The sequence below is a fragment of the Tamandua tetradactyla genome, chromosome 7, assembly GCF_023851605.1.
Source record: "Tamandua tetradactyla isolate mTamTet1 chromosome 7, mTamTet1.pri, whole genome shotgun sequence".
Classification (NCBI taxonomy): domain Eukaryota; kingdom Metazoa; phylum Chordata; class Mammalia; order Pilosa; family Myrmecophagidae; genus Tamandua; species Tamandua tetradactyla.
In genome coordinates, this window is record NC_135333.1 from 101,828,230 (window position 1) to 101,855,658 (window position 27,429).

The 27,429-nt window shown below is 37.8% G+C and overlaps 1 protein-coding gene and 1 long non-coding RNA gene across 6 annotated transcripts in view; one reads left to right on the forward strand and one right to left on the reverse strand.

The window, feature by feature from the left end:
* LOC143691699 (uncharacterized) lies at positions 1 to 22,446 on the reverse strand. Its single transcript, XR_013179663.1, has 4 exons — positions 22,323 to 22,446; positions 2,362 to 2,436; positions 659 to 742; positions 1 to 280 (listed from the first exon to the last, which is right to left on the reverse strand). It is a non-coding gene; the product is annotated as an uncharacterized LOC143691699 (long non-coding RNA).
* Positions 22,405 to 27,429, forward strand: part of ZCRB1 (zinc finger CCHC-type and RNA binding motif containing 1) — a 20,359-nt gene continuing 15,334 nt past the window's right edge. For 2 of the 5 annotated variants that reach the window (XM_077170590.1, XM_077170592.1), the window contains exons 1-3: positions 22,405 to 22,639; positions 22,771 to 23,060; positions 23,880 to 23,965. In XM_077170590.1, coding sequence (XP_077026705.1) covers positions 23,882 to 23,965 — 84 coding nt within the window. In that variant the 5' untranslated portion in view covers positions 22,405 to 22,639; positions 22,771 to 23,060; positions 23,880 to 23,881. The remainder of the gene's footprint in view (positions 22,640 to 22,770; positions 23,061 to 23,879; positions 23,966 to 27,429) is intronic. The other 3 variants (XM_077170589.1, XM_077170591.1, XM_077170593.1) reach the window with 2 other exon arrangements.

Consider the following 27,429-nt stretch of genomic DNA (forward strand, 5'->3'; position numbering starts at 1 on the left):
TTCAACAGTAAGTATTTATTTAAAGGCTGTCATGGCCAGTCACATAAATATTTTAATTACATGGATTTTAAACTTTTAAGAAATAACAATTAGTACATGGGGGAAATTTACATATTCCTATGTGAGGTGGACCACTTCTTCGATCATGAGAAAAACTGCAGCCCTCATCATACTCTTGGTAATCAACATGACTGTAATATGTATTGTAGCTTCCTTCACCAGGTCTGTCTGGTAGTGGCGGTTTCTTTGGCACAATATTAACTACTCTATGGTAGCCATTCTAAAAGAGACAAAAAGAAATATATAAAAATCACTAATTTCTCTATTGGTTTTGGAAAGGTTTTTAGAAAGCACAGGATTTCTTATGCATAATCAAATAAGGTAAATGAATAAACAAATGAAACTGCATTAATGAAATGATATGAATATAACTAATAGCAAGGTATTCAAACAGGTTAAAGGAAATCTAACTGTTCAATGAAGAAAGCAAGGTGTTCAAAATAGGACACAGCAATGCTAAAAAAGACTTGCAAGTAAAAGAAAACATACAATATTTAATTTATAAAAAATAAATTACAGACAGTAGGAATGCTGTATTGGCTCTAATCTCCAATCGCCTAGGAATTTTACAAATAAAACTATTTAAGAAAGTACAAACCTTTGGTCTACTGTGCTTTATCCATACCATTCAGAAGTATTAAAAGAACTTTACATGTAAACAACAGCAAGCAGGAAGATGATACTGAATGGAAAGAGAAAAAGGAAATATTTTGCTATTTTTCCAGCTATACTGCAAAAAGGAAAGCTTTTTGTTTTACAAATTTAGAAGCAAAATAAAACCCAATATGAAATTTAAACTAATCTTCAAAGTAATCTGTTCTTAAGGTTTTAAAGTCTTAGAAACAGGGTGAGCATTTTTGAGTATTGGGAGATTGAACAGAAGGAAAAGAACACCCATCTTACATTAGAAACAACTGTAAAATAACAGAAAAAAAATTATGAATTATACTGAAACTGAAGTAGAGAGCTATATAATCTGGTCTTGGGCATCTGTCATAAATCTTCCTATCAATACTGAGCTATTATGTGAAAGGAACTGAAAAAACAAAGCTATGAAAGTGTAAGACATGATTGATATGAGCTAACTGATTTGACACAAACAAAAATATAAAGACCAGTTAGGCTGATTACTTTACCATCCTAAATCTCAGTTTCCTCACCTGTGAAATGGGACAAAAACTAATACCTAACTCCTGGGATTGACGTGAGAACTATGTAAGAAATAGAATGTAAAAAATTTAGTATAGTGCCTAGTAAAAAGTTTACTATTTTGACTACCATCTTTGTTAGTCTATGGAAAATACTACATTTCCTCAAAATGTCTATTCCTTATATTGCTTCTTAGCCTTAAGATTATACTATTCAATTATTATCTGGTTACTACATACTATTCCAATTTTCCAGTAGATGGGAAATTTGACAATGTACCTGGAAAAATGAAATCAGTAGTTCTTATCTGAGAGCTATAAGATCCACCTTCTTTTTTTCATGAAGGTATAAGGTAAGATGCTTCTTTAGTACGTCAGATACTAAATTGTAAGATAAATTCTAAGATATAGTCTATAAGCTTACTTAAAATACAGTATAACTGAATTTACTGATTCTTTTATAGAAACTAGTATTCTCAGAGATTTGAATTAAATTTAGTAAAAATTGAGTTTCTAAAAAATTGGGAAGTCAAACTGTCACACTGCAATTTATACCATTTTTCTAACTCAAAATTTCTTTACTACTAAACGTAGAAGCACTGATTTCTCCAATACCAAGAAACCATAAAAATTCATTCCACGATATCCTTATTTGTTTGTTTACAATTATTTGTTTGTTTATGCTTAGAAGGAACAAGTATGTTTGCCTAAACACTTCTACAAATAGGACCTACACTGCAAAACAGCCTATTCCAATGTTCAACTACTCTCGTTATTAGAAAGCTATTTCAGTATTGTAAAATGTACACAGTAAAACTATTAAAAAAATAAAACAAATCACAATTTAAAAATTAACAAGCTTCTTTTATTGAATAATATAAGAAAATAATCATTCCAAAAGTTATTAATTGACAACAGAAAAAAGTTCACAAGAGCAGCTCTGGTATCTAGCAATGAATATAAAATTGGATTTTCTTGTTTTGACAAAGAGTTCAAATTTAAGTACATTATATCATCTCAATTCTGTAAACACCTAATCTTAAAAGAACATTTTCTAGATATATGACAAAATTTAAGAAAACAAAGATCACTGCAGGAAACCATGAAAAAGCAGGAACAGTATTCTAAGAGATACTGTCTTATTCATATTTACCTTTCAGGGATTTCTTTTTCTTTCCAACAAAATCCATGATGATCAGCAAAGACTTCAGAATTTCCTTTTCAAAAGCTATTTTGTAAGAAAATTCAAGTAATATTTTCTTTATTACCTGCATTGCCAGATCTCAATGAAAATATCCCTACTGTTTGAAATTCTTATAAAAATCTTATGTCGAGCTCTGTAAACATGTTATTTTTCTTTCTAAATGCTAACACAAGTACACGTAGCTTCAGATACTGATAGTTTTGGAATCTGCATTTTAGAAATAACATGGAAAACAATGGCATCATTACATATAGAATATTACATATCAGAAATAAAAAAATTGTCTTTATATACAATATCTGAAAAGGCTTTATTAAGGGCTGTGGAGAACAGTTTGATGGTTCCTAAAAATGTTAAATGTAGATTACCATTTGAACCAGCAATTCCATTTTTAGTTACACCCCAAAGAATTGAAAACAAGGACTCAAACAGACAACTGTACACCAATCTTCAAGGCAGTATTATTCACAACAGCCAAAACATGGAAGCAACCCAAGCATCCATCAACAGATGAATGGACAAACAAAATATGGTATATATCCACACAATGGAATACTATTCAGTCACAAAAAGGAATGAAGTTCTGATACATGTTACAACATCAACACGGATTAGGACTAACCTTGAAAACATTATCCTAAGTAAAATAAGCCATACAAAAAAAGGCAGTATTGTAAGATTCCATGTTTATGAAGTATCTAGAATAAGAAAATTCACAGAGAAGAAAAGAAGAGACAAGGTTACCGGGGCTGGGGGGAGGGGAACGAGTATTACTTTAAGTGTAAGGAGTTTCTATCTTGGACAATGAAAAATTTTGGCAATGGAGGTTGGTGATGGTATCAGAGCAAAGTTTGAAAGGATAACAGAGTCATTTTCAATCAATTCAAAAAATAAATCCAGTCTCCAGGTGCCTCTCCATATATGTGTGTGTGTATATGTATGTCTGTGTGTGTATATATGTGTATGTGTGTGTGTAAATAAATAAATCCAGTGGGAGACTTCCGGGAAGATGGCCGAATAGAGTAACTCAAGATAAGGCCTGCTCCATGGAAAAGTTAGAGAAGGGACAGGAGGGCGAATGAGGCGATTCGGGAGTGCAGCTGACCTGTGAGAGCCTTCTGCACTTCTTAGGGCAGCCTGGTTGCAGAGGCCAAGGAACTGAGAGGCAGAAAGCTGGAGCCTGGCGTGGAGGTGCAGAGCCCGTGGGAATACACGGATGGTAGGCGGGGACTAGGAAGTAAGTCACGCCACATTTCTTGGGCCCATTACCCTCTCCAGCACAGCCCCGTGACCAGCAACTTACCCCACACTCCACGCACCCAAACCCGGTCACTTGCTCCCATTTTCCGCACTCCAGGCACCCCCAACCCACCAGTCCCAAGTGCACGTACCTGCCCCACACCCCCAACCCAAATGCAGCCCAACGCACTTCTCCTGCACCCCTCCCAAGCACAAGCTCCCCCTCCCCGCTTCCTGTAGGCTGTTGCCAGTGCACAAAGGCTGTGGGAACCAACCCCCATATCCAGGCTACCCCTGCCCCTCCTACCCATAGTGTCGCAGAGCTTCACCCTGCCCCCCAGAGCTCTGTGCATCAGTTTATGGCACTCCAAGGCCAACATATGCACACAGGCCCCCAATTACATCATTCACCTCTGGGAACCGCACTTTACAGCAGTCCTAGAACCACGCATGTGCACAGCCCTCAGCCACACTTCCCAGCTCTGAGAAAGTACTGACCTGCACAGCTGGGTCACATCTGCCCCCAATCCACAAAGGTGTAATGCTGACCTGCTGCCATAGCTCTACCAATGCGCACAAAGGGCCCCGTGCCTTAGACCAGCACACATTAGGGTTACGCCCCACCCCCCACCCCAGACCAGTGCACCCACACAGCTACATCCTCCCTGGCCCCTGAGTGCCCACGTTCACAAGCATCAGTGTAACATTCCCAACCTGCACCTATACCAGCCCTGAAACAAATCACCGCCCTGAGTGCGCCACCCTGTACCCTGCTCCCTGTTGTACAACAACCATCCCACAAACACAAGGCCTTAGATTACTGAAAGAAATCAACTCCCAAAGTAAATCAATCAAGATATTTACATGCCACAAAGACAGTAAAAGATCACTAAGCATATCACAATGCAGACAGATATAGCCCTGCCTAATGACCAAATTAAAACACCAGAGGATACACAGATGTTGGAACAACTAATCAACGGTGTTCATACAACTCTACTTAATAAAATAAGTGGGATAGCAAATGACATAAAGGAGATCAAGAAAACAGTGGAAGAGCATAAAGAGGAATTTGAAAGAATAAATAGAAAAACAGCAGATATCACAGAAATTAAAGACTCAGTTGACCAAATAAAAAACATACTAGAGGCACACAACACCAGCTTTGAAGAGACAGAAGAAAGAATAAGTGATATAGAGGACAGAATAACAGACTTTGAAGACTCAAAACAGCAAATGGCAAAAAAGATGGAAAAAATTGACTGAGAGCTCAGGGAAATGATAGACAAAACAAAGCACACAAATATAAGAATCACTGATGTTTCAGAAGGAGAAGAGAGGAGTAAAGAAAGGGCTAGGAGGAGTAGCTGAGGATACAATGGAGGAAAACTTCGCAACCCTCATAAAGGACATAAATATACAAGTCAAAGAAGCCCAACGAATTCCAAACAGAATAAATCCAAATAGGCCTTCCCTAAGACATGTATTAATCAGTCTGTCAAATGTTGAAGAGAAGCAGCAAATCCTGAAAGTGGCAAGAGAAAAACATTCTACTACATACAAGAGAAACCAAATAAGACTGAGTTCAGAATACCCAACTAGCATCCTGGATGCGAGAAGGCAGTGGTATGATATATTCAAGATCCTGAAAGAGAAAGACTTCCAGCCAAGAATTCTGTACCCAACAAAAATGGCCTTCAAAACTGAGGAAGAAATTAAAGTTTTCACAAAGAAGTCCTGAAAGAATTTGTCAGCAAGAGACCGGCCCTACAAGAAATACTAAAAGGAGTTCTGCCAGCTGAACAAAAAAGACAGGAGACGAAGGTCTGGAGGAGGGCAGAGAATTGAAGAGCACCACTAATAATCCCCAAGTGTTTATTTTGGGAAAGATTTAATTCAATAATTCAAGCAAAGCACATAGCACAGTTCCTGGTACATAGTAAGAACTCAAAATATGTTGGCATATGTAACATGAAAAAATTGGTGTACCAAGGGGTCCAATCTTCACATTTTGTTGAGTCAAAGGAAACAGACATCCAACTCCAGATGTCTTCAGGAATAACGTAGGGTATGGTATCTTTTTCTTAAAAAGGCTAGCCTGGAGATTTTATAAAGCCCAACATAAAAGAAGCTTTCCAGAAATACCCTCTTGGCCTTGTTCTGTCTCTCCAAATTTCACAAGATTGATGACAGCTGCTAAAAACCTCTTTTACTTTCTCAGTGACCCTCCCCTGAATGGCCCACTCATGCTCTTGGTTATGCTCCATGCCCAGGTAATGTCCCCTTCACCCAACCCCTACTCTCCTGAAGTATGACCAACTCCACTGTGCATCGCCCTAGAGAAGCCTACATCTTCTCCCACTTGGAGGATTTATTTTTTGTAAGTAGTAGTACTCTTGAAATTTTGATGAATTAAATGTCTTTTCTCATTGCACAATAATATTATACAATCTGCCATTGTATCTTAACAGGAGGCACAGACAACATGTAAATGAACTATGTTCCCAATAAAACTTTTTTTTACAAAAACAAGCAGATCATAGTTTGCTAGCCCCTGTGTAAAGCTGGCTGGCTGTTGTAAGGACTTTGGCTATTTTAAGGACTTTGACTTTTACTCTGAGGATATAGGACAAAATTTGAGAGTTTAGGCAGAGAGGTGAAATTATTTTTCATTTACAAAGAATCATTCTGATACAGTGTTGAGAATTAACTATAGGGAAACAAGAATGAAAGGAGAAAACCAGGTGGAAGGCTTATTGCAAAAACAAAAAAAAAAGGATGGTGGCTTGAAAGTAAGAAGTTATGGGATTTTGGAGATATTTTCAAGAAAAAATATTTACAGGATTTGCTGGTAGATTGCTTGTGAACATAGGAAGAGTAAAAGTCTTGGAGTAGATGTCCAGTGAGGAGCATTCCAGAGGCAGGGGAATGCTGGCGTCATTGGTTTTATACAAAAAAAAAGCTGGCTCTGTGCAATTGTGAAGTGGGAGGGGTATTCCCTGATACTCTTTTTTAAATGAGAAAGCCATTGATCTGCCTCATTTTGTACTTTTAGACTGCTAAAGTAACTTGAGGAAACTTAAGAGAGAATGTGAGAGGTTGCTAATGACATACCTTCCCACTTCTGTGCCTGGAAATTCTAACCTAAGTGGTGAAAATCCTTAGCCTGTAGGGGATGACGGTTGCCTATCTAATAAAAACGGGGAAGGCTAAAGCTGACTTGATTCTTTGTCTTTATTTTACAATTTAATGTATGGAGAGCCGAACCAAATTATCTACCTACTTCCTCAAATTTAAGATGCAGTTATGTTTACTCACCCAAATAGAACAACATCATTGCCAATTAAAATTAGATCCAATACCTGATCACATCAATTGTGAGACACATTCTGATTTTAGAGCTTGTCAAAGTGTTAAAAGATATGTATATTAAAATCTATCAAATACAGCATGTTAAAACAGCAGCAATGTAATCTAGAAGTCAAATGAAAATAGGGGCTTTTGTATCAGTTGCCTGCATTTTATAATAATGCTTTATTTATCTGCCTCTTTGAAGACTGTAGCGTTCACTATACATGAATTTTCAGAATAACTGGTTTAACTGATAAAAATAACTCTGGTTTAGTTAACTATAAACTATTAACTATAGTTAGATAAACTATAACTATATATGGATGGATATCTTCTTAAAATATATTATACGTTTTACCTAACCCAACCACTTTATTTTAAAAAGACCACACTGAATAATATTCCACTTTTTTATCAGTGACTTAAAGTCATCACTATAAATATCACTTGGTTTCAAGACACCACTCTCTTTTGCTTGAGTCCTACCTTAATGGCTGAACATTTCTGTCTCCTTTGAGATTCCTTCTCATTTCTCTAGCTTCTAAACCCTGGGATACCCCCAGGTTCAATCTTTAAACATCCAGTCTTTTCTTTCCACACCTGATCTTCAGGTGAGATCATCCGACTTCATGGCTTTAGATACATTAATTATTATCCTCTGAACTTCTCTCACTTCTAGCCTATTGTGCTTGTCTTTTCCATTTGGATTTCTAATGAGCATCTCAAAGTTGACCTCACCAAACGAACTCCTCATTGTGCCCCTGAAATCTCTTCCTCTTGCAATCATTTTTATTTCTGTAGATGGTATTTCTATTCTTTCAGTTGTTCACATAGAAAAAATTTAGCATTATCTTTGATTCCTCTTTTTCTGTCATACCACATATGCAATCCATTAGTAAATCCTTTTGGTTCTACCTTCAAAATGTATTCAAAATCCCAGCACTTCTTACCACCTTACTACTACCACCTTTTCTTACATCTCCTTGCTTCCACACTTGCCTCCATTCCACCCATTTTTTGCATGGTGATTATAGGTATCCTTTAAAAATGTGATCAGATTCTGTCATGTCTCTGCTCAAAATACTTCAACAGTTTCATAAATCCTTCAGAGTAAAATCCCAAGCCCTTACTGAGGTCTTCAAGGCCCTACATGACCTAGTCCTTTACTTCTCTCTGAATTCATCTTCATTCATTCTTCCATTGACTTTGTTTCAGTCACTGGCTTATTTTGTGTTCCCCTAACACAAAGTTTCTCAACCTTAGTGTTACTGGCATATGCTTTGTGTTGGGGACAGAGAGAGGGTTGTCCTATGCATTGTAGGATGTTTTGTCACTTGCCAGGCCTCTCTTCAGTACGTTTCCAGGCATTGCCAACTCTCCTACAGGGGCAAAATTGGGCCTGGTGAGAACTTCCCTAAGATACCAAGTATGTTTCTACCTTAGGACTCTGCACTCTGCTTTGAACACCTTTCTCCCAAGCACCCACATGGCTTCCTTCATCACTTCCTCAGTTCTCGGTTTCAAGTTATCACTTTAATATAATTTAGTTATGTCACCTTCATTCCCTATCAACTTTATATGGCTTTATTCTTCTCTGCTCCATTTATTATTGCCTTATTGTATCCACTTCATGTGTCTAGGTGTTTTCTTCAATGTGAAGGGAATACAATTAGGGTAAAATTCTTGACCTCTTGCTCACTCCACTCCTGATACCAAGCGGTATTAGCTAGGGTTCTCTAGAGAAACAGAATCAGCAGGAAATATCCGAATATCCATAGATACAAAATTTATAAAAGCATCTCACATAATCATGGAAACATAAAGTCCAAAATCCGTAGAGCAGGTTCTGAAGTTCATGCCTCCAATGAAGGGTCTGGATGAACCCCACAGGAAAGGCTTGCCAGTCAAGCAGGAAGAGAGTCTGTCTGTTCTGAATCCTTGAAAGCCTTCCAGTAATTAGATTACAGAAGACACTCACTTTGGCTGATTACAAATGCAATCACCTGTGGATGTAGCCGTCGTGGTCATGATTTAATTCTATGAAATGTCCTCATAGCAAAAGGCCAGCACTTACCCAACCAGACAAATGGGTACTACAACCTGGCCAAGTTGACACATGAACCTGACCATGACAGCTCCCTTTATTGCAGTATTTGCTTTATTATTTTGATCTGGAACCAAACCCGCAATATCTCCAAGGTATGTCTGCATTCATTTAGCAATAACTCCCCATTCCTCCCTCTCTCCACCCCTTGTAACCTCTATGTCTCTATGAATTTTACTGTAAATACTTCAAATAAGATAAATCACACAAAAGACCCGTCTGGTGCTTTCGGGTTGAAGAAAGTTGGTACAATGGCTGCCCTCAGAGCCAGTCCCCCAGAGATCTGAAGTATAGCTGCTCAAAGCAGTGATCAGATTTTGTTGGTTTGTCCAGAGTGATGCCCCGATGAATCCCAGAGTGATTTGATCAGTGAGCGGAAAAGTATTTGCAAAGTCCCCTCAGGGAATGGTGAGAACAGGGGAAGATTCAACTTCCCCAAGTTGAATTCTTGATATTTTCACAAGCAGTGTGAACAACCAAAGTTATAGGCTGAGCCCCCAGTCTTGGGGTTTGTTCATAAGAAACTTAACCCCACAAAGGATAGGTCAAGCCTACTTAAAATTAGGCCTAAGAGTCACCCCCAAGAGAACCTCTTTTGTTACTCAGATGTGGCCTCTCTCTCCAGCCAACACAACAAGCAAACTCACCACCCTCCCCCTGTCTACGTGGGACATGACTCCCAGGGGTGTGGACCTTCCTGGCAACGTGGGACAGAAACCCTAGAATGAGCTGAGACCCAGCATCAAGGGATTGAGAAAACCTTGACCAAAAGGGGGAAGAGTGAAATGAGACAAAGTGTCAATGGCTGAGAGATTCCAAACAGAGTTGAGAGGTTATCCTGGAGGTTATTCTTACACATTAAGTAGATATCAACTTGTTATTCAAGATGTAATGGAGAGGCTGGAGGGAACTGCCTGAAAATGTAGAGCTGTGTTCCAGTAGCCATGTTTCTTGATGATGACTGAATAATAATATAGCTTTCACAATGTGACTGTGTGATTGTGAAAACCTCGTATCTGATGCTCCTTTTATCTACCTTGTCAACAAGACTAGTAGTACATATGGAATAAAAAAAAATAATAGGGACAACAAATGTTAAAATAAATTTAGGTTGAAATGCTAATGATCAATGAAAGGGAAGGGTAAGGGGTATGGTATGTATAATCTTTTTTTCTGTTTTCATTTTATTTCTTTTTTGTTGTCTTTTTCTTTTTCTGAATTGATGCAAATCTTCTAAGAAATGATCATGACAATGAATATGCAACTATGTGATGATATTGTGAATTACTGATTATATATGTAGAATGGAATGATCATAAAAAAATTAAAAAAAAAAAAAAAGCAGTGATCAGAAATCAGACCACACACACCCAGATTTGGGAGCACTAGGTCCTCACACCCACCCTATCACCAGCAAGCTGTACCAGGAGCCAGGAGCCCAGGTTGCAGTACCCACTGCTGCCTGTCATGCATTTGAGGTATGGGAGATGACAGTCACTAAACTGAGGGTGAAAGTCACTGATATTTACACAATTTAACTGTCTTTCCAACTCTTCCCTGGATGCTGCACAATGTTGCACTAAAATCCAGAGTTTCCAAATAATTGAATCATAAAGTTACCGCCAATCAATAGTTGTTTTCTTGGGGAGACTGACTGCCAAGTTCCCTAATTCACCATCTTCCCATAATCCTATGAAGAATTAGTTTTTAAATGTGCCACTTAGACCCACTCACTGCTTTCACAAAACAACAATATCAAAATATAATGTTTTATTATTAATCATGAGCATGACTGCTGAAACATTATACAGGTATTTCTTTTAGGCTCCAGTATCTTAGTGCTGCTAGGAGTAAAAACCTAAAATTGTAGAAGTGAAACCCATACAAAACTCTGAAATCTGTTCTATAACTAATCTGCTGTGCTTTGAAATTTACTCATTTTTTTTGTATATATGTTATTTTTCACAATAAAGAAAATGAGTGATGATAAAAATATACATATTCCTTCTAACCTCTAATTTTCTGGAGCAGATAGAAGAAAAAATCTGAGATGATGATATGGTAGCCTATCACAAAGAGTAGAATCTTTCCTTTAAGTACTTGTGGTAAAGGGCTTTGAATACTATTGCACTTTACTTTCTTTGCTTTGTATATATGTTATATTATGCATTGAAAAATGTTTAAAAAAGCAATGACATACTGATTCATGTTACATAGATGAACTTTGAAAAAGTGATAAATGAAAGGACACAGACTAAAAAGATCACATATTGCATGATTCCATTTTTGTCAAATATAGTTGAGAAAAATATATAAATATTTGTATAAAATATAAATAAATTATGAATAAATCCTTAAAAAAAAAGGCTACTGGAAAACAGCTAACAGTTCCAGGTACTTCCCCCAACCCATTCCAATATACCATAAATTAAAAAGGGATATCTATATAATGCATAAGAATAACCTCCAGGATAACCTCTCAACTCTGAAATCTCTCAGTCACTGAAATGTTATTTTGTCTCATTTCTCTCTTCCTGCTTTTGGTAAAAAGGCTTTCTCAATCCCTTGATGCCAAGCTCTGGCTCACCCCAAATTTTCCTGAACTGGATCTTAAGAAAACAAAAAAGTATTAGAGAAGGACCTGATCATAAAGGTACTGTAAGGTAACTGGGGGAGAAATTATGCCAATTTTACCTTGCCTTTTTCAAAGGATTTAAAATATCTGTTATCTATGCATGTAATACATGTTATCTATGACATTATACAGATTTAGGAAGTTGACCCATTCTACAACTAGAAACCTGTCAGCTAAAATTTAAACAGAGGTATATGATTCTCAATGAAGTGATCATGTTACTTACTACATCATTCCTTCACTAAATTTCCTCACATAGTAGAGTCACAGAAGTACTCTAGTAAGGTTCTCTAACCAAACAAGATATGAAAACTGAAGAACACGATGAAAAATGGAAGGGCCCTCTACATCACAACTAAGGAGAGAACAGGATCAGAATTCAGTGTGGAGAATGTAAGCTTCATTTAAAATTCTGCTAATAACTAGATACAGACTATAAAAATCTCAGTCTCTTAGGCCATAGTCAATAAAGAGGGTATATTTAAAATATCGTTGTGAGGTATTTATTCCAGAAAGAAACTAAGCCTTTCTTAGAGTATACCACTGAACCACTCTGCTTTCCGGTTCACATTTATTGTCATGCTAACTTCAACTGGGAACTGGAAGGACAGACACAATTTGAGCTTCAGTGAGAATGATCTGGAAACTGTGAAGACAGAAACACAGGAAATATCTTTCTATCAAACCACTCACACCTTGAATCCAAGATCCAAAGGTAAGGTGATAGAGTAGGAACTGTTTTCATTTTATCCAAACAAGCTATATAACAGCTTAAGATGTAGAGTAACTGTGCACATTGTTCTGGTCAGCTTCCATTTTTAAATACACTCGGGATAAATACCTGCCCTTGGCCATTCCAGGTATTTACCTGGTTAACTTTCTCATTCTTCGATGTCACATTCTCAACAAGGCCTATTTTAATTATCATCCCTTTACTCCAAGTCTCCAGAGCTTACTCTCTTTGTTTTCATAGCAGTAATCATCCAAATAGTATAGAATTTACATTTATGCATATTCGTGGTCCCTATTAGGAATATGAGCTACATAAAAACAGGACTCTGTACCTCTCTGAATACTTCTGCGTAACAAAATATAGGTATTTATTAAATGTTGTTCAAATGAATAAACAAATCGTTTATATGAGTACCACACGAGTCATTCTGGAGAACCTAAATGTTAAAGGAATTTGTACCTCTTCATTAGTCAGAAAACTTTCAGTGAAATTCTCACTATTTTATTCAATAGTACGAAATACCTACAACAACTTGCACAGTATCTGCTTACTACTCATAGAACAAATTTATTAAAACTGGTTAAATGCTCCCTCTACATAAATGACTCCCATATCACTACTTCTTTTCTGACTCCTGTCAAGAGGACATTCCATAAACATCTCCAACTCAAAATGCCAAAATTCAATTCTTCACACTTTAAAGAAATCTGCTTCATCTCCTGTCTTCCCCATTTTGATCAATGACTCCACTATATACCCAAATTAGAAACATGAGTCACTGAAATCCCAAAATTTTTCATACCTAACTTATTAAGTTCAGTTATTTCTATCACCTTAATAAAGCAAATCCATTTACACATTCAATTCCTTCTACCAATGTCTTTATTCAGGCCCTCAATCTATCCATTGGACTCCCCAATATTATAAATGGTCTCCCTGCTTCCAGTGTCACCACTGCCACTCCATCTACCCTGCAAACTTTTGCCAGAGTGTTCATTCTAAAACACCTGATTAAAAATCTCTCAATGGTTCCCCATATCCCAAATAGTAAAATCTCAATCCTAAAGTTGATAAAGATCTTTTATGACTTTGCTTGTTCTCCAGTTTCATCTCGTACCATGTTTCCAACAATCACCAAGACCTCGAGACACATCGAACTACTTCTGTTCTGCAATTGAACCATTATTTCTCAATACCATACCTTAGCACATGTTTCCCCTCTGCCTAGAACATCTCTGCTCTATTTATTTGAACTTAACGTTTGGGATTCAGCTCAAACATTGGATTATTTTCCATTCTCCAGAAAGAATGAAGTTGTACTAACGCATCCTGCTAATACTTAAAGAGTACAACATAATATCATATTCTTCCAAAATAAGCACCACAGTTCAGGCAAAGACTTTGTACCTCTCTTTTGCGCAACAAAATACAGGTACTTATTAAATGCTGTTCAAATGAATAAGCATTTCGTTTATATGAGTACCACATGAGCCATTCTGGGGAACCTAAATGTTAGAGGAATTTATACCTCTTCATTAATCAGAAAACTTCCAATAAGCACTATTAGATTGTGGTTCTTATCACAATTCTCATGACATGAATGATGCATTTCTGAGCAAAAAACACCAATGAGAACACTTAAACTCAAGCAAGAATTCTCAACCCTGGTTGCTCATTACAATGCCCAGGGAGCTTTGAAAAATACCAATGCCTAGACCCTACACTCTGAAATCCCTATGTAATTGGTTTGGGATAGGACCTTGGCACTTCTTTTTGAAATTTAAGCTTCTAATATGCAATCATGATGATAACGACTGATCTAAAGCAAGGTAAACATAATCCTGATACCCTAAACTGAAATATTAAAGAGCTTTTAAGAGCTGTCAATGTAAAAACTACATTTCTATTTCTATTAGAAATTATTTCAATTTCCAGACAACTAAAAAAATGAATTTTAGACTATAATGTACAAAATTTGTGAAATGAAGTCAAGAGCATGGTTTATCAGGTTGGAGCTATTGTACAGGGTCCTGGATTGTAAGCTTACAGCAATCACATATATTTAGGAATTGTAACTGTTATTTCTAAATTCTGAGATACTGAGCTGATTGTATATAACCTGGTCATTCCCAGAAACTTCAGTATTTACGTGACACCTGACACTCAGAATTAGGGTCTGAAGCTATAAACATCAGCAGTACCCCACATATAAGAACTGTTTAAAAAGTTGAGAAAGTGATCAGACTGAGATTAGCGGTATGAATGAAGCTGATCTGGAGAGGATTAGGGTAAATCAGAATACAGAGTAAAGAATGATATAGTCTATATCTTAGAACTTCAACTTGTGTGTGAGACCAAAGGGAGAGATGTTAATTTGGTGCAAAATTCATATTTTGGGTAGCACATTACCTAATTTAACTTTAGTTGAACACCATAAGTACATGGAATCTTGACTAGGTCATGTGGTCTTGCTGGTTTGTCCGGGTTAGTGTGATGCCCCAATATACCCCAGAGTAACTTGGGCAGTGAATAAAGAAGTATTAGTAAACTCCCCTTGGGGCACTAGGGAGAAAGGAGGAAATATTCAGCTTCCCCATTTGGAGAATTCCTGATATTTTGGCAAGAATTAAGGACAACCAAATCAATAGGCTGAGCCCTCAATCTTCGGGTTCATCCCTATGAAACATAATTTTGCAAAGGATAAGCTAAGCCTACTTAAAATTATGCCTAAGAGTCAACCCCAGAGAACCTCTTCTGTTGTTCAAATGTGGCCTCTCTCTCTAAGCCAACTGAATGCCTTCCCCACTCTGTGGGACATGAATCCCAGCGGAGTAAATCTACATGGTAATGTGGGATAGAACTCCCAGAAATCGAGGGCTTGAGAAAACTTTCTTGACCAAAAAGGGGAAGAGAAAAATGAGACAAAATAAGGTTTCAGTGACTGAGAAATGTCAGAGTCAAGAGGTTGTCCTGGAGGTTATTCATATGCTTACATAAATACCCCTTTCTAGTTTATGGTGTATTGAAGTGGCTGGAGGGAAGTACCTGAAACTGTTCAGCTGATTCCATTAGTCTTGTTTCTTGAAGGGGATTATATAATGATAGAGCTTTTGCAACGTGACTGGGTGATTGTGAAAACCTTGTGTCTGATGCGCCTATATCCAGTGTATGGCCAGATGAGTAAAAAAATAAGGATAAAAAATAAATAATAGGGGGGTGATAAAGAGTAAAAAAAAAATTGGGTAGATTGATACACTTGGTGGTCAATGAAAATGAGGGATAAGCAGTATAGGGTGTACGAGATTTTTCTTTTTTCTTTCTTTTTCTGGATTCAAGTGTTCTAAAACAATCATGGTAATGAATATATAACTATGTGATGATACTGTGAACCACCTGTTCTCTAGTAAGCATTATGTAAAGGAGACCATATCATTGTGGCCTTTTTGTTTTTGGCTTATTTTGCCTCACCAAATGTCCCACACGTTCATTCACATTGTTGCTTGCCTCACGACTTCATTCCTTTTTTGCAGCAGCACAACATTCGTTCATAAATATACACCATTGTTCGCAAATCTACTTCTCAGTTAGTGCATCCTTCAGCAACCTGCACTCATTAGCGATCATGTATAGTTCCCAAAGTCCACAGTCCATCAACTTTTTCATGTCCAGATTAAGAAAGAGCTCCTTCAGTCCTTGGCCTTCTTAAAGGCTTTCTTACCTACCATTGCCTGTATTTAACCCTTCCTGAGCACTGAACAATGGTTAATTATAGTACGTACTTTGCTGTTTTTGACCATTTTAATTGGCATCAATGATTTTTTTCCGAAGCATATGACAAATTTTAGAACTAGTTACATTGTAAAGTTCATTTAAAAATATTTTTTATTGAGAAATCGTCACACACATACAGTCCATACATGGTGTATAGACAAAGGAAAAAAGGTTTATTTAGTCTGGAACTGAAATTTTCTGCACCACATAATCTAACTCAACCTATATGTATAGCTCATTTGAACAACGAAACACAGGGAGCCCAGAATAAGAAAGAGGTCCTTTAATCTAGTATAGCCAAATGTAATGCCTGAATATATCCTACACTGTATTAGGCAGATAATCAAAAAGTATTGGCAAACCAGCACAGAGGGGATGAAAGAAACAACAACAAAACAGAGCTTTTTTCGCATCGGACAGCACAAAATACTTGGAAGGGTCTGAGCCATGAAGGAAAAGAGGGGGCACATAGGACCTGGAGACACACAGACCAACGTACCAATTTAAGCTCAACTTAAGCTCTTCATTGGCAAATCGGAAGAATGGGGGTCCTGCTCTGCAAAGGGTATTTTTTTCTTTTCTTTTTTGTAACTGTTTCTACATCTTGACTGCTCTTTGGATACAACTGCAAGGCTTCTCAGGCTCCAACTGCCCCAGGCAAGAGCCAAATTAAATTTGTCTGAGAGCTTGTCTGAAGGCTGTACCTTCTCCAGGAGAGGGGTGGAATCCTTCCTCAAGGAATTCAGACCCCAGGGTCTGGAAAAATGCAGATTAAATCGAGCCTACAACCTCTTCTCTGTCTCTACCACACCCCCAGCAGGGCAAGTCTGCTGAAGTTAAAGGTACCACTTCACTTTATGCTGGTGGGACCCATAGGCAGACAAGCGCCACATACTGGGCCGGATAAATAAAATACAGAGTCTAGAGGCTTCATAGGAAAGCCTTTCATACTCCTGGGTCTCACCCTCAGGGTAAACTGATGCAGGTGTCTCTTTCCACCACAGAGGAGGCCAGTTTAGTCTGGGAAAAATCTGGCTGGGGTCTATAATATCTAAGTAGAGCCTCCTAAGGGGGAAAAAAAGGCAGGACAAGAAACAAGAACTGAAAAATTATAACCTGTTAAACAAAACCTAAGCTAGTGGTCTAGAATAAGATGAACTGAATGTCAAAGAACAGAGAGACAACAAAGTCATCCAGCAAGAAAATGCTAGGTAAAAAAAGTGAAAATAAACTCCAGAACAAATTAATTAAGGAAATTAAATGTGTAGATGCCAGCAAAAAATAACGAATCATATTAAGAAAATTGATGAAATGTCCCAGTCAAAATAACAAACCAACAGTTCAAATTAAATACAGGAGTTGAAACAATTAATTCAGAATGTTTGAACACACATGGAAAACCTCATCAAAAATAAAATCAATGAATTGAGCGAGTATATAGAGAATGCAAAGGATGAACAAAAAGAAGAAATTCAAAGTCTGAAAAAACAAATCACAGAACTTATGGGAAAGAAAGGCACAGAAGAGATGAAAAAAAACATCGGAAACCTAGAATGTTAGATTTCAAGAGGCAGAAGACAGGATTAGTGAAATGGAGGACGGGACATCTGAAATTCGTCAAGCAGAAGAAAATACAGGGAAAAGAATGGAAAAATATGAGTGGGGACTCAGAAAACTGAATGACAACATGAAGCAAACCCACGTATTGTGGGTTTCCGAGAGGGAGAAGAGGAAAAGGAGGAGAAAAACTAATGGGGGAAATTATCACTGAAAATTTCCCAACTCTTATTAAAGACGTAAAATTACAGATTCAAGAAGCATAGTGTACCCCAAACAGAACAGATCCAAACAGACATACCCAAAGATACTTACTAATCACAATGTCAGATGTCAGAGAGAAAGAGGGAATTTTGAAAGCAGCAAGAGAAAATCAATCCATCACATACAAGGAAGTCCAATAAGACTATGCACAGATTTCTCAGCAGAAACCATGGAGACGAGAAGACAGTGGATGATATATTTAAGATACTAAAAGAGAAAAACTGTCAACCAAGAATTCTATATCCAGCGAAATTGTCCTTCAAAAATGAGGGGTGGGCGGGCCACGGTGGCTCAGCAGGTAAGAGTGCTTGCCTGCCATGCCCGAGGACCTGGGTTCGATTCCTGGTGCTTGCCCATGTAAAAAAAAATAATAATAATAAATATATTAATTTAAAATTAATTTTAAAAAAATGAGGGGTAAATTAAAACATTTTCAGACAAAAAAATACTGGGAGAATTTGTGTCCAAGAGATTCTCCGCAAGAAATACTAAAGGGAGCACTAGAGACAGATAGGAAAAGACAGGAGAGAGAGGTGTGAAGAAGAGTATAGAAATGAAGACTATCAGTAAAGGTAAAAAGAAGAAAAATTAGGTGTGACATATAAAATCCAAAAGGCAAAATGGTAGAAGAAAGTACTGTCCATTTACAGTAATAATGCTAAATGTTAATGGATTAAATTCCCCAATCAAAAGATGTAAACTGGAAGAACAGACTAAAAAACAGGACCCATCTATATGTTGTCTACATTAGATGAATTTTAGACCCAAAGATAAACAGGTTGAAAGTGAGAGGTTAGGAAAAGATATTTCATGCAAACAACAATCAGAAAAGAGCAGGAGTAGCTACACTAATATCCAACAAATTAGACTTCAAATATAAAACAACTAAAAGAAACAAAAAAGGACTCTATGTATTAATAAAAGGAACAATTTATTAGGGAAATGCAAATCAAAACCACAATACCATCTCACACCCACCAGAATGGCCATTATCAATAAAACAGAAAATGACAAGTGCTGGAGAGGATGTGGAGAAAGAGGCACACTTAAGCACTGTTGGTGGGAATGTAAAATGGTACAACCACTGTGGAAGGCAGTTTGGCAGTTCCTCAGGAAGCTTAGAATTGCCATATGATCTACTCAGAGACATGAGAGCAAGGACACAAATGCACATTTGTACACCAATGTTTATAGCAGCATTATTTACAATTGCCAAGAGATGTTAACAGGCCTTTATGTCCATCAAAAGACAAGTGGCTAGACAAGCTGTGTTATATACATACAATGGAATAAAGTTATGAAGTATATAATAACATGGATGGACCTTGAGGACATCATGCTGAGTGAGATTAGCCAAAAACAAAAGGACAAACACTGTATGGTCTCACTGATATGAACTGACATTAGTGAATGAACATGGAGAATTTCAGCTGGGAACAGAGACTATCAGATGATAGAAATAGGGCAGATATTCGGTAATTAGAGCTGAAGGGATACAGATTGTGCAACAGGCCTGATCGTAAAAATTCAGAAATGGATAGCACAATACTACCTAACTGCAGTACAAAAATGTCAGTACACTGAATGAAGCTGAACGTGAGAATGAAAGAGGGAGGAGGACTGGGGGCACAAATAGCATCAGAAGGAAAGATAGATGATAAAGACTGAGAAGCAAGGTATTACTATATACAAAATGGATTAAAGAAGAGAGAGAATAAAGGAAACACCAGACCACTGATTGCTTCCATGAGGAACCATGTAATTTAGCTGTTACAGTACTGCCTTCTCTACTAGTTTTGCAAATTACCTGGTTTTCAATACTTTCAGGACACATCCTTTATAAGCCCCACTGTACAGCACTAAATACTTAGTGGGGAATTCTTGACTGCTCATCTTTCATATAATCAATTAAATGAAATTACACAAGTGGATGAAATAGATATTTGCCTATATATATTATGTATAAAACTAAATTTTATTTCACATTTGGAGGGAGGCTAGAGTCTGAACTCATGAAGCCTCCTCCCAAGATTTTACCTTCCAACTCTTGGTAAAAAAGCATACCCAAGTTACTCTGCTAAAACATCTTTTATAACATGAAGTTTTCCTGATCAAGAATCTAAATTGTTTCTTATTCATTAACCCCAATACATCCAAAACTCTCTGTCCTTCATGTGTACCCTTCTGTCCATCTCACCTAACCTCTATCTCCAAAAGGACCACTCATGCTAGCCTCTGCAACAGGCCACAGACTGAGCAATGTACACTATTTGGAAATTGTTTGAGTTATTTCCCAAATGGGAATACCTTTTTTGTTTCTGTCAAGGATCAACTCAAAATCTGTTGTTCTCCAAAAAACCTGACCATATAACTCTTAAAACACATTCCAAACTGGTAGCTAACAGAACACGTGACTTTCAGATTTCTTTTGTTTGACCCACTTTTTAAAAAAGATGTATTCCATTTACATTAAAAAATTGTGAGCTATTGCTCTGAAACACTATTTCTAACTTTTCTTGAAAAAATCAGATGCTTTGACAACACTGGGATCTTATTCTTAGGTGGCTGTAATCATCTGGGGCTGAGTAGTAGCTGACCCTTTTTGACAGGTTGCTACATGCTCATTAATGTCAACTGTGTGATCTCTGAGACCACACCTGCAACACTTGCAACAATTCGAGAAATACCTGACCCTCTATTATTTGCAAGGAGGTGCATAAACCACTGAAGTTCCAAGGATGAACAATAGAAACACAATTCCCCCCCCCCCCCCCCCCCACTATCTAGTTTAGAAGGGATGGCTGAGAGACAGGCAATTGCAATGTACACGGTAAATGCTATGATCAGGGAAGTAGAGGGTACTTAAGTGCACAGAGTTGAATACCTAAATCTACCTATGGGGTGTTAGAATGTATCCCTCAGAAGAAGTGAAAGCTAAACTCAGATATTTATCAAGAATGAGGAGTTATTCACAAAGAGACAAAAGAGAGGAAAGGATATTAAGTGTCCCAGGAAGAGGAAAGAGCCTTTGCAAAGCACTAAAGGGAGAATAAATATTTCAAGGACGTAAAATCAGTTATGGCTAGAACCATCTCCCAACCTTAAAGGCAGGTTTCAAAGAAAGAGCTAAAATAAAAGGATCAGAGAGAAAAACCACATTTTACTTAAGGTCAGGAGATGAAAAGATGAAAGATTATTTCAGTGAATAGGGTGAATACGTAAGAAAGTTTGTTAAGCATGTAACAGCTGGAGTGCAGAGGGATGAAGTAAGAAAAGGAGGAAGAAGCAGTGACAGCCTAAATCAAGGGAGAGAAAGCACAAAGCAGCATGGGGGTGAGGGCATAACATAAAAGACCAAAGGGGCTTACATCTTGGGCGGTAACCAAGGATAACAGGGATGTGGAGCATGGTAGTTTGGTTGGCCACAAGATTGCCAAGAGAATTAGTCCCAGCAGTCCCTTGGTGGATCGGGAAGCCTTCAGGCCTCTCAAAATTCAGCAGCGCCCTGGATGGACTGCGCTTCCATCTCTCGAGAAAACATCGACTTCAGTCTGGATTGAGTGTTCAGGCTCCAGGAGAGGCTCTGGGTTCCAGGTGCTGACACGCAGGATCCCAAGGAGTGATTAGAGGACTGTCTGTGTGTGCTGGAGGGTAGAAGTTAAGTATAAAACGACCGTGCATTATTTTCTGACTTTCTGTAGGAATGATGGGCCTCTTAGAAAAGCAGTGTGTGCCCATTATCGATTTACAGGAAGAAAAATATGTGCCAAGAAGTTCAACGTTTGCCCATACCAGTACTCAAGACGAGTCGTTCTGTGACTCCGAGTTTCCCCAAGCTGGCCTTGTCTCCCCAACTAGACTGGAGTCTCCACCTGAGAAGGGCCTGTTTTACACTTTTTCGTAACTTCCAAAGTGCCCAATAACGAGCTCGGCACGTCGAACACATTCAGAAAAATTACCGATTCCTGACCTATCTGAGGTCGCTGAAGTTACCCAGCTCATTCCACTTTTTTTTTTGCATATTAAGGAGCTAAAGGAAAGCAAACATATTTTAAACTTTCCTTTACTCCAAATTCCACTGCGTCTTTCCATCCCCATCCGTAGGGGTTGAGTTGGTGCACGGTTAGACTACAGTGGAACACTCCAAGTTCTGTCATAGAAAACGCTCACCTGCCCGACCCCACAACCCTCCAGCGGGTTGTGGCTGCCCACGCGCCAGTTCCTACCCACCTCTGCGAAAAGGAAAATGCGCTCACCGACTCTGGGCCGCTGAGAGACGCCGAAAACGTAGCCCCTGCTCACCGCCGCGGGCCCAAGCAGCCACTTCCGGCGCAGCAAAGACGTATGCGGAAGCGCCCGCCTCCCGGGCCGGTGTTCTTACGGCGTCCGAGGCGCTCTTAACCAGAGTCGGACAGCTGCAGATCTGCCGCCGCGTTCTCGTCTCTGGCGCCTGAACCTTCCCAGAACCCGTGATGTCAAAGCTGTTGCGTGGAACGAGAAATAGTCGGGGTTAAGCCCCAGCTGAGCCTAGGGCTCGCACTCTTCTGATCTCTTTGACGCGCCTGACCTGAAGGTAAACGCCTTCCCAGCTGCGGCCCTTTTCCCTGCAGGCCCCTTCCCTGACCGGGTCGCAAAAACAAAAGTTGGCCCTCTCTCCGGCTACCCTGTTCGTTCCACGGCTTTTACCTTTGCCTCCCTTTCCAGCTCTCACCGGATGGTTTAACGTATAGGCCATTTCAAATGGGAAACGTTTAAAAAGCGACCTATCGATGTTGAATTCCTGAAGTTTCCTAAATGATTTCGAAACCCCCCAAGCATCAAGCACTTTTCCCATCACTGTTCGGGTTGGCATGCCTCAGAATCAGACCTTCGCCATTTGTGATAATCCGTTCTCCCATCTCAAATACACATCACACGCGCTTTTGAAATCGAAAAGTTGAACTTGGTTGAGTCTGCTATAATTTAAATGGATGATTTGCTTACTCTAAACTAAGGTATGAAAATTAAGGGTAATATTTGTAAACGTAAATATACAGTTGCGATGTGCCATGAAATTTATTGCCTTTTTGTGTATGTTATTTTTCACAAAAAAGAAAAAATCGATTGTAATAGCTGCACAGCTATGTGATTATACTGTGAACCATTGTACGCTTTGGATGATTACATGCTTTGTGATTATATAATAAATATCAATAAAAATTAAAAATTAATATACAGGTCAGAATCCCTTAAGACACTGAATCTATTCCTACTATTCATAATTTGACGATAACATACAAAATCAGTGCTTTGGAGGAATTTTGTCAAAATGTGAGGCTAAAAGTTCCTCCTAACAGTACTCCATAGAAAAAATATTAAGACAACTAAAAACTGTACCCAAGCACCATATTAGTGAAAAATCAGTGACTACAGAGCTCTCAGGCTCTTTCAAATATAACTGTGAAAGGTTGTGTACGTATTCTAAAGCCCTTTTTCAACTTACTTGTTTTTAGCCAAAGGGAAATTTCGAGTAGCATCATGTTTTTTCTTGCAAATCTTGAAAACCCACTACCTGGTATACACAAAACTGCATTGAAAGAGTTAGTCTGAAGACTACCTGAAAGAACCTAAAGAGTCTTCAGGTGGTGACTGAGGGAGAAGGGGGATTCCTAAATTCACCAATTTGAAGTCATTGATCCTATCCCTAAAATATACAGAAGGTATATAAATCTGGTTTATTTGATTTAATGACTGACAGTATGGTTTTACTTGTAATGAAGAACAACAGGTTTAGACTACTTATGTGTCTTTTTTTTTTTTTTTTTCCTTTTTAGAAATGAGTGGTGGATTGGCTCCAAGTAAAAGTACAGTGTATGTATCCAACTTGCCCTTTTCCTTAACAAACAATGACTTATACCGGGTAAGTTTTAGTAGTAATATATGTATCTACTAAATTCTTGCATTTATTAATGAAGTATTGTTTATTCACTTAAGCCAAAATGCACATTACTGTTAAGCATGCAGCTAGCATACAAAGCTAATTCTCAAAAATAAACATCAATAGAAAAGCAGAAATTTTTATATCTGCCCATTAAGAAGGGCATTCTAAGACAATTCTGACAATAATTAATAGGGCAATAATTAGATTTACTCTGTCAAAGCATTTACGTATATAAGTGTGACCTTCAGTTTTTAGACATTAATTATATTTTTTTCCAATGCAAATGAATTCAGTTACACTTTAAAATTATGATAACCCTTTGTTGATTCATGATTTCTCTCCCATACATCAGTGGTTATATTTTATTCAATTAACTACTTGGCAATGTCATAGACATTCAACCTTTCTTTTCTTAGATCAAAATTCATTTAGGTGCCATATTAAACAGGTCAATTGTAAAAAAAAAAAAAAAAAAACAAGGAATGATCAATGTATCTTGGATTTAATGGAGTTCATGGCATATATTGGGGAAAAGTCTTTAGACAAGATTTGACTACTATGCCAATGAAAAGTAATTTAGTAAAGAATCCATGAAGCATATTTACAAGGAGCAAATGTGTACTCATCCATTCAGATCTTTCCTTAGCATCTGCATGTTGAGATTAGAGAGGCAAATGCTTCTCCATCCAAAATTTTCTTTTTGAGATACAGATGTAGTGTAAGCAAACAGTGCTCCCTGGAAAAACTCTTAATAAGTAAGTACATTATGATGTACTTAAACCCTCAATACTAAAGCTCTCTACTGAAAACATGAATATGCATATGCTGAAATTAGAAATTTATAATCTCCAAGGAGAATTTGCAATGCCTTTAAAGACAAAACAAGTTCTTGATTACAGAAAACATAGCTAGAGTAATGAACTGGGAGCAACTTGTGATAGGCTGGTTTTACCCATTGCTTATCTGGATTTTGTAACTGGTATGTGAGTGGAAATGTTTGGAGGAAAAAGTTGATGGGAGCAACAGATCCCTTTCCTAACCCTCAAATTCTGAAAGTAAACTTTACTTTTCATGTTAGGCAGAAACTTAACAGTTTAATAAATTTTGTTCGTAGTTCATGATAAGGGATGATTAAAGGGAAAAAAATCCCTTCCAACATTTTATTTCACCTCTTTACCATACAGAGAACTAAATTTCCTACTGTGCCTGTCCTGCAGATGGGTGGTTGAAGGGCTCTAGAATGAATGACATAAATCTTTTCTTCCAAGTATGCCCTTTTCTTTCTGCTACTTTGGGTAGATATTAGGCAGAGAAATGTTGCATAGGTGAAACATAGTATAGTACTTTATTAATTATGTAATTAAGAGAGTTTGCATATCAAAAAACAGGGGAGAGTGAGCTTTAGCTTCCTTGTTTCAGAATAGGAGCAATCATGTATTTATTGAACACTTAACTATGCGCTAAGCATTCTTCCAGGTTCTAGAGATGTGTCAAAGTGAGATTTAAATCTTATGGAACTCACAGTACTGCAGGAAAGAGAAACCATGAACAATATAAATAAGTAAAATTACATTATATGTTGTATTGTGTGATATGTGCTGAGGAGAAAAAATAAAGCAAGAAAGGAGGACCATTAAACGTTAATTTGGGAGGGAAGTGAAATTTTAGATAGAATGGTGAGTAAAGTCCTCATTGAGAAGATGACTTCTGAGTAAAGACCTGAGGAAAGTTAGTGGTAGATATATAGATATCTGGGGCACAAACATTTCAGGCAGAGAGAGAAAGGCAAATGGAGAGACGAAGAAGGATTACTCAGGTAAACCCATGCAGGGGATCTTTTAAAGGCCTACCTGCATGGATCATGGTAAGGACTCTGGCTTCACTCTGAGTAAAATGAAAAGCCGCTTGAAAGTGTTGGGCAGAAAAATAACATCAGATTTGAATTTTAATGAGCTCACTCTGGCTGCTGTTTAAAAACAAAATTTAGCTGCAGGCGTTTGGGATAGAGGCAAGAGCAAAACCAGGGAGACCAGTTAGGAGGCTATTGGGAATAACGAAAGCAGGGTATATAAAACAGTTTATGTGTACTGGACACTATGCTAGGTGTTGGAGATACAGAGGAAATTAAGACCTTCACCTTAATAAGGAGCTCAGAATCTACTGAGAAAATGCTAGCCATTCTTTCATTCAGCAGGCTTTCATTAAGCACCTGTCCCGTGCTAGACAAGTAGTAGGCACTTGGAATCTCTGGGTCTTAGAACACTTCCTGAAGATTTTGATCCATGAGCTGAGTTTTGAGAGGCAGTAGGTAACAAGGGAAAGAACTGCTATGTTAGGAAAATAGCATATTGTTATGGATTAAATCATGTTCCCTACAAAGTCCTAACCCCTGGTCCTGTGGATGTGACACCATTTGTAAAGAGAATCTCTTCAGGTGTTACTGGTTAAGGTACGGCCCAAATGAATCAGGGTGGGCCTTAATATGACTGGAGTCTTTATAAACGCAGGAAATTTGGACATAGTGGTGGAAGACAGATGGAGAGAGAGATAACCATTTGACAGAGGCAGAGATTGAGTTACAGATTGCTGGCAAGCCACTACCAGAACACTACAGTATTCAGAGAAAAAGCATGATCCTACTGACACTTTGATTTTGAAATGGTGGCCTCCCTAACTGTGAGACAGTATAATTCTTGTTGTTAAAGCCAGCTAGTCTGTGATATTTCTTTACAGCAGCCTTAGCAAACTAAAACACATATATAAAGTACTATAAAGGGCCAAGGCAAGAAAATATGATATATCCAGACGGCAAGCATTTCTGTATAGTATAGACAGAAGTTACAAAGAGACCAATTGAGAGGGTTATTGAAATAATCCAGAATCTGGATCAAGTAACATTTATTATTTTAATAAATATTTAATGAATATCCACTATGACTACCTGTCCTGCTAAGTACTAGGTTTATGATTCTGACCTCATTGAATTCCCCAAGGAATTCATAGTTAATGAGGACAGAGTTGTTAATGGAATTTTTTTTTATTTAAGGAGATAAAATTGACAGGATTTAAAGACTGATTGAATATGGAGACTGAAGAAAAAAGAAGTCTTTTATGTTTTGCAACTCTGGCTTGGTTGACTGGATGGTTAGTGATGACCTAGGGAATGCAAGAGGAGAATCAGGTTTTGATGCAGATGTGACCAACTTTGAACACCTTAAATTTGAGGTACAAATGGAAATATCCAGAAGTCAATTGAAAATATGGGTCTAGACCCAAAAGATTGATCTAGGCTGAAAGACAAAATAAATAGGTCTAGGTCTGAAAGCCATAATATATAGGTGGTAATTATTAATGTGGATGATCACCCATGGAATATGTAGAGTGTTAAAAGGACAAAGCCAGAGAATAAACCTCAGGGACTACCACATTTAAGGGACTACTAA